This window comes from Symsagittifera roscoffensis, chromosome 10 (assembly GCF_963678635.1).
Source record: "Symsagittifera roscoffensis chromosome 10, txSymRosc1.1, whole genome shotgun sequence".
NCBI classification, from domain to species: Eukaryota; Metazoa; Xenacoelomorpha; order Acoela; family Convolutidae; genus Symsagittifera; species Symsagittifera roscoffensis.
In genome coordinates this window covers 16587622-16603418 of record NC_087071.1, presented here as the reverse complement: position 1 = coordinate 16603418, position 15797 = coordinate 16587622, and the positions used below count along the sequence as shown (strand labels likewise).

Genomic DNA, 15797 nt, shown 5'->3' with positions numbered 1-15797 from the left:
AAAAAGAAAAATACTGACTTGTTATTTTTTGAAAAATCTAGTTTCGAAATTCAAAGAAAAAAATTAATGCCCTTGAGCCTCTTTGAAAAGCTCGAACAACCAATGATTAGCTTTTTTTGAAAAAATTAACCCTATATGAGAAAACTGGATCAATAAGTTGAATCTTTATTTCGATGGGAAGTCCGAAAATTAAACTCGACTTTCAAAACTAAAAGTCGATCACGTTTAGTGACATTTGCAGATTTGCTGTTCGATAGTGGAGTTCATCTTCCTTTTAACAAAAGGAAAGAACTGAATTCAAAAAAACTCAACAGTCAAACCGCGAAAGAGTAAATTGAGCCCGAAATTTTAGACGTTTTCTGAAAAAAAAATATAATCGCGCCCTATATTAGAGTCTGAACTACGTCCATCGGTTCCTAAAAAGATTCGGGCTACGGGAACTTAACCGACAAAAATGAACAGACGGACGATAGTCTCAAAAAGCAGAAAACTTCTAGCTACCAAAAAAAAACAGGTACAGGCCGATTCCGAACCACAAGCCTTTGTCGTCTTAACCAGGTGTTTTACCTCTACGCCGATCTGCTGGACGGCTGATTGCCTTTGATCTTATTTAAAAGCAAGTTGATCACAGAGGCGAAACAGAGCTTCGCGCCACTTGCGATACAATACAAAAGAAGTCGAAAAAATTGAAGAAAAAAATCGAATGAACCCAAATGTTCGCTTGTCTCGATAAAAAAATAACTAGTGGTCCAGATAAGGCAGGAGCTGGCTGTTTGATAAATTTGGAATTTGTTGTTTTGATGCGGAATAAATGGGCAGTTTCAAAAATTGGACTTTGTCCTAATCCTTAGCTGCTTCTCTAAGAAATTAATTAGGACTGAACATTTTTGAGAAAATGGAATCTTCCCAAAGACAACCTTTTTCTTTGAAAAAATCTAGGAACCGCTGCTTCCATCCAAGAAAGATTATCGCAACGATTTGACAGGGTAGTTTCTATAAAGAGTCAAAAAGTTTCTCACAGTTGACAAAGCCGATACAAAATCAGTAGAAACCATTTAATTGGAAAAAAATCTTCAAAAAAATATTCTAAATCAGACTTGCTTCATGACAAATTACAGAACTTTCAATTATACTAATAGTATTTATAGAATCAAAACAAATCCATGCTTCACAAAGCAGGACGATAAAAACAAGTACTAGATAATGTTAACGCCATTTAAAGAAACGGAAAATGAACCGACAGAAGCTAGGCTGAAAAACACGAATCCCAAAAAATTAACATTTTTCAAGATATTTATTTGAAAAAAAAAAAAACAACTAGTTACCGAAACTTATTCCAGCTATTTACCCAGATGAGATAGTTTCATTTGAATTTTCAGAAATTGAGCATATCTTGAAATTTACCATTCCTACAAAATTGACCATTCCGTGAACAAAGTTATTTACGGGCAAAAGTCTTGTACCCGATGGCACTACCCTTGCTTATTGCAAGGGTAAACACGTGTAACATTTTCACGTGCAAAATCTTGAGAACAAAGTAGTTTGTCTAGTACCCGGGGAGCAAAGTAGTTTAAGACAAGTACCCTGTTGCAACACCCTTGCTAAACGCAGGGGTAATGAGAAACGTGTTTTTAAACACTCGCTATATCAAAAAATAATTACACCTTAGTAGCACAGTATAACTTACTCGTATAGCTTGACCAATTGATCAATCTGTTTAATGAAATGGTCAGTAGTTGATGTTTTCGGGAGGTCCAACTTCGATTTAGCGCCTTTATTGACCGCATTGCAGAGAAGCTGTCCTACGTATGAGCCCATTACACGTACTCTTTCCACTGAACTCTTGAGGTAAATCGTGATCCCCTCCATTATTCGGTGGCTACAACTCTTCCCCCATTCAGCTTAACAAAACAGTCGCTGTCAAAATAATACAATACATTGCTGAGAAAGCCGAAACATCATGGTTCAATTTTCAATTTACACTAAATTGGATGTTCCACCTTTCCTTGAAGCTTTAGGTTTCAACAGAATTAGTTCGAGCCACCATCTTTTCAGGTTCAAATATTGGCACGAAGCAAAAACCATACGACCTGTGTCAATTCATTAGTACTTGATGGCTCTTTCAATAATAAATTACTGTTCTGACCATCAGGGTTGCATAAAAATCTGATGTATACTCTCGATTGATATAAATCCGATTTGATTTTTTCGATTTTTATTGGAAAAGTTTTTGTTTCAAGAATCAATTAATTTACGCAAAATTACTGATCCAGCATCCGAAAGAAGAACAGAAGTTACCCATAATTGTCTATTCCCAGTCAATTTCTGAGACTGGAATGGATAAATCCGAAAGTGCTGAAAAACTTTTCCAGTTAAAAGAATGCTATGAAGAGCGAATTACGTAACCAATGTAAATACTGCAAGCTGGGTTGTATGTTTACCGCGGCACTCGGTAGGATAACACAAGGGTTGATTTTTATTCTACGATTAAAATCCGATTCAAATCATTGATTTAAATCAAGTTGATTTTAATCATGCAACCCTGCCGACCATTCTCCAAAAGGGAAGGAACTACTGCATAAGATGAGATTTTTTCCGCATGATTTTAAGTTCTTCAAAGAAAGCTTACACAGAAGTTACATTCAGGGGGTCAACTAGCCTTTCCAGTCGTGCTTATGATTCCAGCAAACTTTCTTTAGAGAAAGCTTTCTCAGTGTCGAGAAAAACTGGTTTTTGCCTTTCGGTTTTTCAGTGAAATTTTAACGTAGAATTGATAGTGAAATTGAGTAACTTCATATATTTCAGCGAAGAACTCAAAATTTCACACAGAGGCGAAGCTTTGTTTCGAAAATACTTGCGAGAACACAAAAAGCAGATCTATAAAGTGCAATAAGAAAAATTAGAAATAAGCCTCGAAATAGTACAAATTCGGATTCCGGCTACGTCTGAGATTCGAACTTGCGACCTAGGAATTAATAGTCTCACACACTAAAGTACACAGCCACGGACGCTTAATAATCACCAAACACTAGCCACAAATGAAGCAGAGAACAGATGCTATGCAATTTCCAATGCTACAGTGAAATTTCCAAATAAGTGAACACTTCTAATGAAAATTTAGTTTGCGAGGTAGATTAGAAAACAAGAAGGTTCGTACTAATACAATACGCTGAGCGCTAGTGTAAGCAAACCTGGACTGGGGTGTTTCTGGATTCCTAGAGCTGCAATTTTGTTTATGTACAGCAATTGCTCGTATGGTACATACAGCACCACAAAGGGATCGGCCCAGACCTTGCATACGTCAGTAAGAAACAGGTCGAAAATCTCCAATCTGCTGGTTTCTGGACCCAAAAAGTACCCCAACAAGTTGCATATGAGCTGGTCATCTTCAAAATAGCGGTCAGAAACTAGCTTTGTGAATAAAATATGACGACAGATTTCGCATTGAACCACAAGATCTCCGAGTATTGAGCTAAAAAAAGTTTTGACTTGACAAATTTGCTTAAAGCTATTCTAGACTTTAATCATATCATTTATATTTAGGTTACCAATATTGGGAAAAACCAATTTGTGCATTTTGTAACTGACCTAACATTTTTCCACGAAGAGCAAACTTTCAGAATAGAAGTAACAAATGTATCCAGGTACTCTTTGGGGCAATTAGCCGAAAGCTGCCAAAGAGAGCGTCTAGCCACATAGTCGTCAGGATCCAAATAGTCGTCAGCGGTGAAAGGTCGTCAGCGGTCTAGGACATAGTCGTCAGCGGTGAAAGAACCAACTTGACACATTTTGCTCGTTTGCAACTCTTCGAAATAAAATACGATAGAACTGAGAAATATATTTTTTTACTTCCAACAAGCGGGTTTGTTTTGAGGAGCAAAACTACAGCTTCGAATAACCTTAAACAACCAAAACTTTAAAAAACAAATCATGGAGCATTAATTTTTTTACATTTGAGTACAGAAACCTGTTGAAAAATTTGTCACCTTGCAAATTGTCCCACTTTTCATCCGAAGTTTTTTCCAAAACGTTCAAAACAATATCGGGTATATTAATAAGTTGATCCGAACACATACAAGCGTTCATGTTTTCGACATCAGTTTTGATGAAACTCATTTCTGCAAAAAGTTCTGTTATTTTCTGGTCATTCTTAAAGAATGTATATAACTCCTTCAGCACAATTTCAGCTCTAGAAAGCTGCAATGGCTTAGACTTCAGCTCTGAACAAAGGATGAAAATTGATTCGTATATGGGACTTAGCCAAAATGCTTCATGAAGCATAGCAGAAGTTACACCATTTAGCTCCTCGTTTTCTTGACAACCCACTGAGCTTTCCACCAAACATGGAATTATTTCCCGTTTGACATTCAACGGTAATCGACCTTCGTCCGTATACTTTTTCAGATTTGCGGGATACAAACTCTTTTCTGTTTCTACCATCTTTCAAACATCGGCAAAATCTTAAACAAATACCATATTTATAAATTGGACAAATATTACCAAAATTAAAATGGCGTTTTGATTGAAACAAATGAGTAGAAAGGTTTCAGAATTGGAAGCTGTGCGATGACATGTAAAGAGAGTGAATTTGAGAACAGGATGTGTGTGTTTGATTAAAATCGACACCAAAACTTTGTTGACTAATTTCACAAACCCAGTTCTAACTCGAGCCACTTTTTCACCCTTTCTTCTAACAATCAGATCGACAGCTGATCTCGAACAGAGAAACTAAACTATTTCTATTCTAACATGGTGGTACGTATTATAGATTATTGTGTTTTAAAAAGAACATCTTTTTAAGAGTTTCGAAAATTCATAAAATTTGCTTTGTTTTCATGCATAGCTTTGGGCTGAGGGAGGAGTTGCGTGCGCTCGCTAAACAAAAAACAAACTTTTTTTGAAGACAAAACATCAGATGTCCAAAAACTTTTGGCACGTTTTTTTTATCTAGATTTACTCCTGAAAAGTCAAATTTTTTGATCGATATTAAAGGATAACTTAAGTAATAGGATTAAAAACCACTCAAAATTAGCTGTCATAGTGAACTTATAGATAAGCTTTTGAGTACCAACATCGCACCAACTGTCCGATAGTGCAGTTTGCATTCCTTTTAACCAAGGAAATGAATTGAACTTAAAAAGATATCAAAAGACAAATCGCAATAACAGTAAATTTGAGCTTGAAGCTCCGGAAAAGAAAAAAAAATTATCACGACCTACATAAGAGTCTGAACTACGTTCACCGAATCTTAAACATTATTTACCAAAAATCAATTTTACATTTAAACGAAATTTAAAATACTTATTTTTCTAGAGCAACTAAATAAACGGAATAACGCATGTGAAATGTGAAAAATGAACTTTTGAACATTTGTTCCCAGAACAACTAAGGAACGGAGTAATGTATGTGAAATTAATTTTAGCGAGAAGTAATCAACATCCACGTAGGACAGGCGGGAGTGCAAATGGGCAATGCAGTTTGGGAACTGTACTGTCTCGAGCACGGAATCGACCCCGAGGGAAGGATGCCCTCAGACACCTCTGTCGGCAAAGAGGACGACTCCTTCAACACCCACTTCTCCGAAACGGGCACTGGACAACACGTCCCTCGGGTTCTATTCGTGGACTTGGAACCAGGAGTCATAGGTGAAATCAAGAGTGGACCCTACAAGAAGCTGTACAACCCGGACTGTTTGATTGACAGCAAAGAGGATGCGGCCAATAATTACGCGAGAGGACACTACACGATTGGCAGGGAGAAAATAGAGGAAGTAATTGAGAGGATGAATAGAGTGGTACGTACTCAATTTAGTTGAAGTTTAATCTGACGCAAGGAAAACAGCCAGTTAAGAATAAACAACAACAGTTTGAGAGCTCGATTTTGTTATTGACATTCATACTATCTATGACTCGAAGAGATTTGCAAGCTCAAGAGACACCAACATTAAGTTTTTTTCAGATTTGATTGATAATTCTATAAGGAGACAATGTTTCTTTCTTAGGCAGAGGAGTGCAGTGGTCTACAGGGCTTCACGGTGTTCCATAGCTTTGGAGGAGGCACTGGGTCTGGGTTCGCGGCTCTCCTCATGGAGAGACTGTCCATGGAGTACCAGAAGAAGTGCAAACTAGATTTCTGCGTCTATCCAGCACCCAACTTGGCCACTTCAGTTGTGGGTCAGTAATCAAATGATAACACTCTACAAATATCTGAACACAATATTTGATTCAACACCAAAATACCAAGGCATGCTAGCCGACCAGAAAGTGCCATTCTTTATAACCTTCTGGAACTTTGTTGGGCTATATAGGAGGCTCACTTTGATATACTTTTCCCAGCAATTGCTCTGATAGTTCTGGCGCAATTTTTTGTTGAATAAAAATACCAAATTGATCTATATTGGATATTTGATCCATTTTTCTCTTCAGTCAACCCACTTTGAGAAAAACGTGTTCTAAATTTCAAGTTTTAATCGTTTTGCCAAATAATTTAAATCATCCTTGTAATTCCTCTGAAATGACTGGATTTAGAGCCCTACAACGCCATCCTGTCGACACACACGACTATGGAACACACAGATCTGACATTCATGGTGGACAATGAGGCCATTTTCGACATCTGCAAACTGCACCTCAAGATCAACAACCCCACCTACACCAATCTGAACAGACTCATATCCCAGGTCGTCTCATCCATCACTGCTTCACTACGATTCCCAGGTACAAATTTTTTACTGCGTGGTTATTTCAATATATCGACCATCAATTTGAGAGAAATCAATCTATGAACCCCTTTTATTTCAATTATAATCTAAAATAAGGATCTAGTATTCCAAAAAGAGTTCTTTCGTCCATTTTTTTATTCAGGTGAACTTATTAGTCTTACCAGGGCCTCAGCATCTGAAAATTATTTGCTTCAAAATTTCATGTTTTGGTCTAAGTTTTATTTGAATTTCTAGAATTCGAGCATGTCAGAAGTGATATTGACCATTCCTACTAAAATGGCCATTCTGTCAACAAAGCTGTTTACGTGAAAAAAATTCTAGTACCCGATTGCAATACCCTTACCTATCGCAAGGGTAATGAACAAGGACAGCGGTTACTTACTAGTAGCAGCGAAAGTTCCGACCTCAATCGTAAAACAAAACAAAACGTCTCTGCCGCTTTTAAGCGCGATGTGATGAGAGGAAAGACTAGAACTTTAGTAAACTCAACATAATAGATTGAATTGGCCTTCAAAAAAAGAATAACGACGAAAGATTTTTTTATTTGTGGGAAATTATTTGTGGGAAACGGCTTAAATAATTACTTTTCATTTTCAACCAGTTTTTGACGACACAGTAAATAGTTTTGTACTTCTTTAAATGTCGTTCGAATCAAGACTTAGCATGCTTGAATATAATAAATATATCACTCGATCCATTCTAATGAGTATTTGTGGTAACTGATTATGGATTTTGCCGTAAAACATTCAATTATATCAAAATCTATGTATTATCAAAAAACCCATGCTTTGGAACTCAAGCCGACAAAAAAATGAGCCGACAGTAATATATCGACAATTCCAATTCAATTTTTTTTCCATTCTCATTTCATACAAATTGAAAAAAAAAGTCGGTCGGTGTTCACACTTCAGACCTAAGGAGGTAAAATTTTGCGCTTTACCACTTTAAGCAAGCGGGAATGGGCCTGGAAGTTGTTCAGGTTTCATAAAAAAAATCTAGTCCACTTTCTTACAAATTTTTACCAGAAGTTGTTCGCGGAAAAAATTCTAGCTCCCGATAACAGGTCACTTGCTTAGGTAAATGAAACGACATATTGAAAGTAAAAATGTGAAAATTCCATATTTCAAAATATCTTGGCAGAATTGAAGAGTTTTAGGATCTCTCAATGTGGACTTGAATGAATTCCAGACGAACTTGGTGCCATTTCCTCGGATTCACTATCCACTCGTAACCTATTCACCCATCATCTCGGCGGAGAAAGCTCAAATGACCGCTCTTTCTGTCAGTGAGATCACTTTGAACTGTTTTGAGCCGCAAAGTCAGATGGTCAAATGCAACCCAAGAGAGGGTAACGATCTTTTCCAATTTAAGTTAAAAATTGCTGTCTGTTATTTCTTAAGTAAACTAATTCACTTTACCTAGGTAAGTACATGGCTGTTTGCCTGCTATACAGAGGTGATGTGAGTTCAAATGATGTGAACAAGGTCATCAGCGTTCTGCAGAAGCGAAAGAACATCAGCTTTGTAGACTACATTTCCACTGGATTTAAAGTTGGTATCAACGGAACTGTTGCAAAGACTGTACCTGGTGGTGACTTGGCAGAAGTTCCCAGGTAATCAGATGTTACCGCCTTTCGTTGACCTTTATTTAGGTCAAATAGTTTGATTAACCCATCTACTCCGGAAGAATTTTAAAATTACAAGGGAAGGGGGCAATTTGAAAAAAAAAAAACGCGCGCACATCTATCTGTTCAGCCTATTTTTTTCGCCCACTCAGCTGCCGCCAAAATAACACATACACAGTTTAACCAATTTGGGTCCAAAAATGAAAAAAATGTCACCAAAACCATGCGATGGTTGTTCTTCTTAATGCTAACTTATAGTTTTTTACGGAAGTATAGCCAAAACAATACTCAGTTTTAAGCATTTATTTTAGGTCAGTTTGCATGATCAGCAACACTTCGGCTATCGCAGATGCTTGGAGACGACTGTGCGAGAAATTCGATCTGATGTACCAGAAACGAGCCTTTGTACACTGGTATAACTAAAACAAAATTATGATATCAAAACAATAGTAGCCTATTAACGTATCAACCAATGGTTCATTTTTAAAGGTATGTCGGAGAAGGAATGGAGGAAGCTGAATTCAATGACGCTAGAGAGGACCTGGCAGTGCTTGAACAGGACTACGAAGAAGTTGTAGCAAGTGAGAATGCTCAAGAGGACGAGGACGTATATTAATCAACAGAACATAATTCAAAAGTTCTGTGGAATAACAATGTACAATGATTGCTGCGTCCTTTGCAAAAACAAACTTTTGCAAAAACAAAATTTATTCCTGCAAGTTTCGTTCAAAAATCAAAAACAAGTAAATATGTGGCTCAACAATTTTTTTCACAAAAGGTAGACATTTTTTTCACAAGGGCACCAACTATAAATTCTATCTCACGGTCGCTCTAAAAAACTTCGAGAAATTTTACAGGAGTTATATACTAAAGTTTCAAGCCTTATTCTTCTATAAACAGCCAGTTCGCTCGCTTAACTCTCACGAAATTTAACTATAACTTTTTAACAGTTTTGCTCGACAGTGAGTCAACTTTTGAACAAATTTATGCCGTTCGAATCACGACTAAAAGGGATTTGAATTGATACATCGATATACTCCGATGATGTTTTCCGGTATATGATTTTGCGTCAGAAATAAAAAGAAAAACAACTACACTCATGCCCGAGTCGAGATTTTTCACCTAATTTGAAGCAAGATTTGAGCGGTTTGAGCGGTTTTTTTAGACAATTACGCTCAAAATCTTGCTTCAAAATGAGCGGTTTGAGCGGTTTTTGAACGGTTTATCTAAAAAAACCGCTCAAAAACCGCGCAAGATTTGAACGGTTTTGAGCGGTTTATCTAAAAAAACCGCGCAAGATTTAATAATAAGAAGTCGACCACGGAGGGATTCGAACCCGCAATCTTCTGATTCGCAGTCAGACGCCTTATCCGTTAGTCTATGCTGACTTGCTGGAAGCTTAATATTCGCTGTATTTGTTCTACTGAATATGTTCAATGTTTTAGACATACACAACAAATATACTGTCAGGATTTTTATTGTCAGTCTCTACAAAATAACAAAAATAATCGACCCAACCCACCCCCCCCCACCTCTTACTAGTGTTCATGTCCCCCCTCACCTCTTACTAGAGTTGATGTCCCTTACTAGAGTTAGATGTACGTTGAGGGGGGGGGTACGTTGAGGGGGGTACGTTGGGGGGGGGGGTACGTTGGTGGGGGGGTTTGTTGGATGTTGGATACGTTGAGGGGGTACGTCGGGGGGGGGGGGGGGGTAAGTTGGGGCGGGTGGGGGGTGGCGTAATCCAAAATTACGCGCAAATGCAGTATTGCACTCTTTAAACTGACTGCTTTCCATGTCCATTTTGGACACCATATACAATTAAGATGAAAACCGAGTTAAGTAAAACTTTCACATTAATTATTTCAATTTTCTCGCAGAGAAATTTTAATGCCACGAGACTAACTTTTTTACTCCGCTTATTCAAGAAAGAGTTCTCTACGATGCAAAACTTAGTGCAGTTGAAGAAATCCGGCATTTTCAGTCCCGGATTACGTTGCTAAGTCATTGAAAACAAATATTGACACATTCAAAGAGGATAACTCTGATCAGTTGCTCTTGGTCATGTACAAAATTTGTCGAAATTCGAAGTACATGTTGTCCACAATTAACATTGAAAATACGTCTTATTTTGGGTGTAAAAACCTGAATTTGCGCTTAATTTTGTCCACTAGTGTAAAGCACAGCCGGATACAGATTGCGTTCCCAATTTCTAAAGTCGGGCCAAAAAAATAACATAGAAATGCGGGCTTATATTGAGGTAAAAACTGTAGTAGATCAATGTTTATTGAAACATTTCCGAATTACTACTCATCACCAGCATTGAACTTTGAGAACATGTGCAAAATTGAGATAGATAAATTTGATAGGAATTAAAAATGTAAATTACGAACGTTTTCGCACATTTGTGCATCATCAGGTGTAAAAAAACTAGCGACCTACTGCAATCAAGAGCTTTTGAGTCTCACGCACTATCCACTCAGCCACTCAAGCTTAACCGACAAACACTAGTCACGAATAAAGCAGCCCATATGGTAATAAATTGCCAATGTCAATCAGCAAAAGTGGCACCAAAGACAAATAGACACAATTTGGAATATAACAAACTGAAGGCATCCACACTAACTTTGCATGTAACAAATCGCAAAGTATAAAGCCACATTATGTATCAATTAAGCATTTCAAAAAATTGCGAGATATATTGAGTTAGAAAACTTCTGAAATCAAATTTTTGAAACAAATAGCTTTTTTCGTTTCATTTGCTGAATTAAAAACGCATCAACTGTGTTAACTTATAACTATTCGGATGTCAAAACACATGCAATTAATAAACTGTTAAGCTGTATTTCCAATTCGATGCAGCCAATATTGTTGCTTTAAGTCGCAACAAAATTTGCGACTTAGGCTGGAAAAAACAGAAGTTCCTACTATAACAAATTGCTTCGCAAGTGTTAAAATGACATACAAACGCCATATCCTGGAAATTAAAAGCATTCAAGCAGTCACATTTGGATGCAAAATTTGCAACTCCAGAGAGTACTTTCACAGTAACCAACTAGAGAGTTAGGAATTTCAAATTTTGAAAAAATAAATTGAAAAACCATAAAAACCTCACGTCTCGAAAATAACAAAGACTTGAGCAGTCATATGTAGAGGTGAGATTCGCAACCCCCTCGAGTGATATGACTGCCCCTAACAAAGGGGTTGGAAATTTCAAAAAAATATATATATTAAATGTAAGTTTTCTGAAAGTTTTTTGAAAAAATCGAGAAAAAAAATGTCTTATCTCGAAAACTACAAAAAATTGAGTAGTCAAACTTGAAGGCAAGATTCGCAAACACTAAAAATACTCTGACAGCTCCCCTTTACAAGGAAGGTGGCTTCATTTTCGATTCAAATTTGAAAAGAAATTTAACTTCGCTGAAAGTTTTTTGAACACGAAAACTAAAAAAAATGATCAGGCAAATTTTGAGGCAAGATTTGCAACTCCCGGCCGAGAGTTCTCTGACAGCTTCCAACTTAAGGGTTGGGAATTTCAAAATTTGAAGAAAAAAATTAGATTAAAGGTTTCTGAAATTTTTTTTTTAAATCACAAAAAACGTCATATCTCGAATACTAAAAAAAATTAATCAAATTTGAAGGCCAGATTCGAAAACCCCGAGTTCTCTGACAGCTTCCGACTGAAGGGCTAAGAATTTCAAAAATTGAAGAAAAAAATTGAATTCAGACTTTTTTTAAATCACAAAAAAATGTCATATCTCCTAAACTACAAAGATTTGAAGAGTCATAATTAGAAATGAGATTCGCAACCCCCGATAGGGTTCTGGCAGCCTCCAAATAGAGTGTTGGGCTTTTCATAACTAGCAAAAATATATATATTTAAATTTTCTGTTATTTTTTTGAAAAACCGCAATAAACGTCAATATCGAAAACTAATGGCAATTTAGCAGTCGCATTTGGGCGCAAGATTTGGATCTTGAAACTTCTGAGAGTACCCTCACAGTACCCAACTACAAACTTAAGAATTTCAAATCTTTTGAATTTTTAAAATCTAACCTTTCTGAAAAATTAAAAAGAAATCATAAAACACGTCATATCTCGAAAATTTCAAGAATTTGAGCAATCATATTTGGAGGCAAGAATCGCAATCCTTGAGAGTACTCTGACAGCACCGATCTACAAGGTTGGTTATTTCAAGTTTTTAAATTATTCTGTAAATTGAGTTTTCTGAAAATTTTGAAGAAATCACAAAAATAGTCGTATCTCATACACAAAGGATTTGGGCATTCATAATTGGACACCCAATTCGCAAACCTGGGGGACCTCTGAGAGCATACCACTATTGTGTTGCTTACTTTTAACTCGTTGGAAAAACCACGAGATTCAAACTGGAAAATCGAAAAAAAGTTCTTAAGCATTGCACTATTCGATACAGCTTAACCACGCATAGATACGTTAGGCCCTTAACAGTTGCATAAAAACGCTTAAACATGGCAAGATACCTGTCACACGCATTTAAATATAGTATAGATTAAAGTTTTTACAAAATGATCATCGAGCGTTAAAATTCTTTTGAGCGTTAGTATTGTTAATTCAAATAACGTTTCCAGGTTTTAAAATGGAAAAATTAAATGCAAAAAAAATGACCAGAGATCATATAAAAGTTATACAGATCATTCATCCAAGGTTTTAAATCACTAACCAATGAAAACATCGCAACTTTTAATACGAAAGCAAGCATTTAGATTTGCCAATTGAAAAGTGTACAAGTGTAAGTCATGGTGTAATATTTCGGTTAATGTCAAATGATGAACATAAACAAAATAAAGTATAGGCAAGGATAGCCAGCTATTGTGCAAGTAGCACAGAATTTTCCGACCATACTCTTAAAAAAGACAACAAAAAAAATTCTTTCAAAATAGTGTCGTTTTCGGCGTGGTGTGAGAAAAGGAGCTGAAGGAAAAAAAAATAAAATTTAGGCATATTTGACAGTCATTGCAAAACATGCAAATTGAAAAACCGCGTTCAAACTTTTTTTTGCAGTTTTTTGAATTTTTCTACTCAAAAAACTAATATTAATCTGAGTTTTTACGTTTTAAATTAGGCTTTTGTAAGCTTTTAAGCCATTTAAATAAGCTACTTAAGCTACGCTTTATTCGCTCGAAAACAAAAATTTCAGTCCGGTTTTTATTGACACTGGGATTTTTTAAATTATTTAATGTCGTTCGAACCACGACTGTAACAGCTGTCATATACTGGGCGACATTGAAAACGCATCATCAAGATTTTTGCTACTTTTTTGCTCAAACTTCAAATTGTTGAAGAAGCTGTAAAATCTTAGACCAACGCGTTTTCAGCAACTGTTTTACACTACAGTATTTAATGAATTAAAATTTCCTTGCTTATTTGAAAGCAAATTATGCCTACAATTAACCAGGAAAACTCCGTTTTGATCCAGCGAAAAAAGGTATGTTTATGACTTGACATTCAGTTTTTTTTTCGTTTGTTGCATTTACAAAGGCGATGGTTTTTCAGAACTATGAAGGAATCAAGGTACTAAATTATATTCCAAAAATTGAATTAGATGAAACATAGACCATTACTAGGTTATTTTAGCCCAATTTTTTTATGTTAAGTTTAATTTTGCCAAGTTTTTTTTGTTCTGCGCCAGAAAAAGTGATGCCAAAATGCTGAGTTGACAAAATCAACTCACCAAACAGTATATTAGTATAAACAGGTTAGAAAATATAACACAGAAGCGAATCTGAGCTTCGCACCACCTGCGATACAAATATAATAAAAACAAACAGAAATTTTTGAAAAAAAAATCAAAAAATCGTTTCTGTCAACAAAAAATTGTCAATAAAAAATCAGTCACAAGAAGTTGCGTCACCTCTGCTCCAAATGCTCCGGATGGTTGATTGAGTTTGGATTTAAATTACTAAGCGGAAGCAAAGAAAAAAATACCTGAGCAGAAACCCTTCATGGCGAAAAAATTCAAAAAAAATCTAAACTGATAAAAATTTTATGTTCCGTTTCCCATCAGAGCACACGCACGCACACAAATACATTTCTCGATCCCCGAATGACGCAATAAGAGGGCACTAGGTTTATATAAATTAAGCCGATATTTATTAACCCGATAAAAAGACAAAAAAAATAGGAAATTTTGACCAATCGAGTAGGTAAAATTACCACCAGTGTTAAAAACAAATTTCGATTAGGCTGCACTTTTCAAATGTCAAAACAATTAAAGCAAATACTGTGAAAATTGTTTACAGCAAAAAAACTATTCTGAGATGTGGTAACTAAGCCGACAAATCATAAGCGGGCAAATAGTAAGCCGAATTTTGTTCGAGCCGAAATATTTACCGTTTGAAAAATCAAGTCCTAGTCAGATTCGAATCCAAACCTTCACCTCTAGGCTTAATGTGCAGGAAGACACTGAGAAATTTGAATTCATTGTAAGCCAAGGTACCACAACTCTAGATAAGTCCTGTGGACAAAGTTGTTTACGGAAAAAGTCTAGTACCCGATTCCAATACCCTGTCTTAACGCAAGGTTAATAATCATTAGCTGTTTTGATGAAATATTATTTAATGGTTTAATAGGGTAAAAATTCTCATATTGAAAAGTTTTTATTGAATTATGAATTGGTTTATGTTCATTTCTATTCGAGCAAAATAAATTGGAGTTAAATTCTGTTGTTTTCACTCACGGATAGAAACTTTCATGCTCAAAGGCTGGCTTTAGCAAAACTAAGAAAAATGTTATCAAAATAAATGTTTGCCTTATTTTCTTACTCCACTCTGAGCCAACAAAAATTTATTCTCATCATTTTTAGAATAATGGAGTTTGTTATCATCAAACGATATTTTTGACGACATTTTTGTTTTATTAATATATTCTAAAAACATGTAATTTATGGGAGCAATATTTAGTACCCCATTGCATTACAATGGTTATTTCAATTTTAGTATATATATGAGAACCGGAGCTTCACATTACGAGCTTCGCATTACTAGCTCAGAAATAACAAAATCAAAAGTAAGATTAGTTTGAGTTCAAAAAAAATTAAAAAAACAGCCAAGAAACACGACAAACAGCATTAAATTAGTCTTTTTTTAACAAATTGCCACTTACCAAACAATGCGTTCATTGAAACAAACAGAGACGCTCATTAAGCCGGAAACAAAAAAAGGCCATAAGAAATTGTTGACAAAGTCAGTGCTATTGACATCAAAAACTACAAGGAATACATCAAAATCAATTGCATTTACGAGAATTGCTGATCGCACTAAAAAATTTTACAATGAGGCAACTAAACCGACAAATAAAAGTCTGGCAATTCGAATTTTCCAGGACATTTTTGTTTCATCTTCTCATACATACTGAAAAAAAAACAACATCTTAATGTGACTCGACAATCTGACCCTAAAGTACAGAGACAAC

General features: G+C 35.8%; 1 protein-coding gene across 1 annotated transcript; it reads left to right on the top strand.

The window, feature by feature from the left end:
* Window positions 1-4621: 4621 nt before the first annotated feature.
* Window positions 4622-9108, top strand: LOC134855349 (tubulin alpha chain-like). The gene is made up of 8 exons (XM_063871847.1): window positions 4622-4755; window positions 5423-5794; window positions 6002-6173; window positions 6528-6716; window positions 7878-8069; window positions 8144-8333; window positions 8657-8758; window positions 8835-9108. The coding sequence occupies exons 1-8, from the start codon at window positions 4750-4752 to the stop codon at window positions 8959-8961; spliced, it is 1350 nt and encodes a 449-aa protein (XP_063727917.1). The 5' UTR covers window positions 4622-4749; the 3' UTR covers window positions 8962-9108.
* The last annotated feature ends 6689 nt before the right edge of the window (window positions 9109-15797 follow it).

Coding starts and splice junctions, on each gene's coding strand:
- LOC134855349 (XM_063871847.1), top strand. Junction 6,717..7,877: donor TGCTTCACTACGATTCCCAG/GTACAAATTTTT, acceptor GAAGAGTTTTAG/GATCTCTCAATGTGGACTTG. Junction 8,334..8,656: donor GACTTGGCAGAAGTTCCCAG/GTAATCAGATGT, acceptor CATTTATTTTAG/GTCAGTTTGCATGATCAGCA.